General features: G+C 32.4%; 1 protein-coding gene across 1 annotated transcript in view; it reads left to right on the top strand.

Annotated features, from left to right (window-relative positions):
- Window positions 1-3,250: 3,250 nt before the first annotated feature.
- The window catches only part of LOC105312503 (uncharacterized), a 20,343-nt gene continuing 19,243 nt past the window's right edge, over window positions 3,251-4,350 (top strand). Inside the window, exons 1-3 of the mRNA XM_019995594.1 lie at window positions 3,251-3,776; window positions 3,829-4,146; window positions 4,189-4,308. Of these exons, the coding sequence (XP_019851153.1) occupies window positions 3,251-3,776; window positions 3,829-4,146; window positions 4,189-4,308 (964 nt within the window). The remainder of the gene's footprint in view (window positions 3,777-3,828; window positions 4,147-4,188; window positions 4,309-4,350) is intronic.

The raw sequence follows: 4,350 nt of genomic DNA, 5'->3' as shown, positions 1-4,350 counted from the left end.
AAGTAACATCAAATTTTAAATGAATGATAGAAAAAGCTACTTTCTTACTCCTTAGTGGTATAGAGGTTAATGCAAAATAGTTTATTTCTGTAAAGTTATTTCTTTTCTTTTTTTTTGTTTTTTTAAAGTTACTGGCCAACATCCCTGTACTGTAGTATAAAAAATGACTAGAAGAGAATTATTCATTTAAAAAATTTTTCCTGATACATAATACATCTTTGAGTTAATAGCAATCAAAATTGAATTTAAAACTTTTTTAAAATTTACTCAAAAATTGAGCTAAAGTCCCTGTACTACCGTATATCGGGTATATTTCAATGCATTAATAATTTCGGAAAAAGCAATCCATTGCGAAAATAAATATTATGAAATTTAAAAATATGCGGATAAAAAGGAATAGAAGATATGTGGTATTGTGCAATTATTATGAACACGTGGCTTCATAACTATCCATGGCTGCATTCTAGTCTAACTCGAAGGCCATAAAGAGCCTTCTTTGCCAGTTAGAAGTGTTGCTAATGTTGATTCAGAAGTGGAGAAGTCAGCAAATGCTTCGATTGACTTACCAGGCCAGGTGGTTGATGGAAATAATAGCAAGTAAAATATTTTCGGAATATAAAAGGCTTCCGAATTATTCCATCATTGAACCATAGATACTATATATCCCTGGATACGAAACTCCTCTATGCACACATATAAAATCCCATAAGGAAACGTCATAAACGTCACATCCGGCTGTCCTCACCCGTGTTTCGCTGCATTCATGGCTGCCAGGGTAAGTAAAACAATCACAGTAGCCTATTCGTTTGTTAAAGTAGCTGAATGATCCCTCAGAGGACTTTGCAAAGCCTTTATATATTGAAATAATGCTCATAAACGATAGTTTGAGTGCATATTTTAGTTCTACAATGGATGTCATAGCCTACTTGTTGTGTACATTTCACTCAAGCCACTTTTTTAGCTTAACTCTATTGAATTAGGCCAACATTTTTTATTGTACTGATAGGTTATTGTTTACTAGTTGTAGTGGGGCTATTATTTAGAGTTTGTGTTAAGTAAAAGAGCTGTTATTATCTAAATCTTGGTTTTTCAAGCCCCACCTTTCTAGCCAATTTTTCTTTGTAATACTTGACTTAATTGGAACTTTTTCTATATGGTTTTGTAGCTTGAGAATAGGTAGTTGTAGTGGGCCTATTCTCAAAAGGAGTGTATTTTTAGTTTTGGTGCAATTGTGTTGTCAAAATCATCATTTTTAGGTGACAAGAGATGGGAAAGTCATGCATTGGTAGACTGCATATGCTAAAAGAAAAGGAAAGTTTCAGCAATTATAATGCATGATAAATGTCAAGTTTTATTGTATTATTGTACATAAAATCACACTTTTATTAGCAATAATAATACTTTTTATCATTGTTTTATTTTTATTCTGAATGAAAAACGTAATATGACGCATTTCCTGTGAAACAAGCCTCAGAACATCCGGTCGGGCCGTGTTTCATATCCAGGGGTATATAGTATCTATGATTGAACTTAATATTTCCACGACTTTTCATGCATTGAAATATACCCGATATACGGTATATATCAGGGTTGTTGTCAATTAGTTTGTTTTTTTAATCATTACTATTACCATTACTTTACAAAAATCTTCATTACATTACCATTACCATTACAATTTATAGGTTATACCACCAATTATAATTATTATCATTATTATTGAAACTATCTAAATTACCATTACCATTACTTTAGAAAGTGTACTACATTTGCATTACAATTAGCACAAAATTGCAAGAAACTGAAAGCTTTTGATTATAATAGTAATTTTATTTTAAGCTTTAAAAACTTAATGTTAATATACATGTAGAGTTAACTTTAAAAGGAGTTTTTCAAATTTTTTTGGTATTAAAAGAGCACATGCTAACTGTCACACTCTAGTTAGCAAGTTAACACTAAGACATAACCAGTGACTGATAGCAAGATACTCTTGCTGATAGTATAGTGATAACACACACCATCTTACTTAATCCATGCAATTACCTATTACCATTACCATTACCTTATCTCTACTATTAATTACCATTTGCCATTACCAATAGAACAAAATTAGCCATTACAATTACCATTACCATTACAGCTAAAAAGTAATATTACCTAATTAATTACCATTATAATTATCATTGCAACAACCTTGGTATATATAGTTAGTACAGGGATTTGGGCCAAATTTTGTCAAAAATGACTATGAAAAATTTTCTGTTTTTACAATTTATTTCAATACATATACATGTTCTTATAATTGCATAGCAAGTTTGAGCTAATTTTGAAGTAAATTAATTTTTAATGATTTTTAAAAGTTGCTTCAAAGCACTAGATCTATTATAGTGCTTGTCAGCTCATAAAGAATGTTGGAATGTTTAGATCATTTAGCATGCTTTGTGAGAAACCCTTCATATGTACATGTACAATGTGATTGTCTTGTGATTGTTAATTATTCTTAAGGTAAGGGTAAGGACAGCAGTCCAGAGTACAGCTAATCCTGATCTTACTTATGTGTACAGTCCATACAGTAGGTGGGTCTAGTACAGACCTACCACTGCATAGAAGGATATAATAAGAACCAGTGATCATTTTTCATGTTATTAAGTGCATATATAGCATCCAGTGTAACACTTTAATTTTGTCTTTGTTAAAATTTTCTTTTGTTTCCTAAGAAATTCAGTTTTGGTATTTCTGTATTACCCCACACTGCTAGGTATAGAAATGCATGGTCTGGCTATAGTGAGAGTGCCACAGTATGAATGCTATGTTTACTATTAGCTTAAGTTGTGTTGATTTTCAAAATGGTTAATGTGTTGTTGTGTTTGATCACAATGTCAACACTAGGTACTCAGCCATATACTCTAGCTACACATGTAATCATGATGTTATACTTAATAGTAAATTGAGTGTAGCTCTAATGTAAAATCAGTTATCAATTCTGCAAGACACGTTGGTTTTAGAGCCTCTAACATTTAATGATGTTCATTTTCCCCTTATACAGTATCTTACATAATTTCAGTTATGCTGTGATAAACTGATAATGCAAGAATGTTGACACAATGCATGACAAACTACAGTTATTTTTGGCTTCATGAATGTTTTTGTTGTACATAAGTCATGCAAAGCAGTATACTGAAAATGTTTATGCTATATAGCTCTAGACAGCAATAGATTAAATTTGTTTAGCTTGAAGTGTATAGTCTAAGGTATGTTCTGGTTATTTATCTTATCATTGGTACTTCATGTATCATGTCAACCATTTTTTGGTTCACTACCTCCTCGTCCAACTACTGGTCAGTACATAGTTTTTGTAATAGACCTATCTATTGTATCAATAGGTGTTAGATTGTTTCTTGGTGAGGAGAATGCGACTATTGCTAATTTCTCAATGATAGTTGCTGGTCTGTTTCATGATAAAGATATAGATCAAGCTGATAATGCTATTGGTTTTCTTCTTGGTCCTGATGGTCAGAATGATGGTTTGTGGTGTCAGAGTTCTCTTAATCAGAATATGATAGGAACATGGTATTATCCTAATGGAACAACTGTACCATTGGGTTCTGGTAGTCCTCTGTTTGCTAACAACACTGCTACTGGTCAAATTGGTTTGTTAAGAAATGGAGGAATAGGAAGTCTTCAAGGACTATACAGTTGTGTTATACCAAATGGAGAGGGAATTGATCAGACATTGTATGTTGCTGCTTATGGTAGTGGGGATTTCCTTATGGATGGTGGTAAGCAAGTTCAATTTAATACTGCATAATTTATCCTTTTCATCATCTACAGAACTCCCAATGATTGATGGTAGTGATCCCTCCTTCCAGCTCCTCTCATCAGTTGATGCTGATCCTCCAGTGTTTAGTTTATCATTTACTGTTACTAATAGATCACCAACAATAGTCACTTGCTCTGTTGATAATGGAAACCAGTTTAATGTATCTGATAGTGATCTGATACGTACTGTAACACCAGTTAATAATGATGTACAAGTATCAGTAATATTTAGAATGAGAGTGTCTGGCCTATATGCCTGTTCTGTTACTACTGACAGAATTACAACTACACCTTTAGTATCTACTAATATGGCAGTGAGAAATATTTCTGGTAGGTAATACATATCAAATTGTTTTATCCATTATATTTTAGAAACTGGATTTTCATCAAACTCAACCTACAGTAGAAATAGTCTTCTCTCAGTTACACTAGGCTGGTCTCCCTCAGCAGTGATTAGTGCTACTCCTCAGTATCATGTCTTTGTTAATAACAGTAATGGTATTATTATGAATGATAACACTACAAATACTGAGC

This window comes from Amphimedon queenslandica, unplaced genomic scaffold, assembly GCF_000090795.2.
Source record: "Amphimedon queenslandica unplaced genomic scaffold, v1.1 AMPQUscaffold_13437, whole genome shotgun sequence".
Lineage (NCBI taxonomy): Eukaryota > Metazoa > Porifera > Demospongiae > Haplosclerida > Niphatidae > Amphimedon > Amphimedon queenslandica.
The sequence above is the reverse complement of the archived record's forward strand: the minus strand, read 5'-3'. Positions and strand labels throughout refer to the sequence as shown.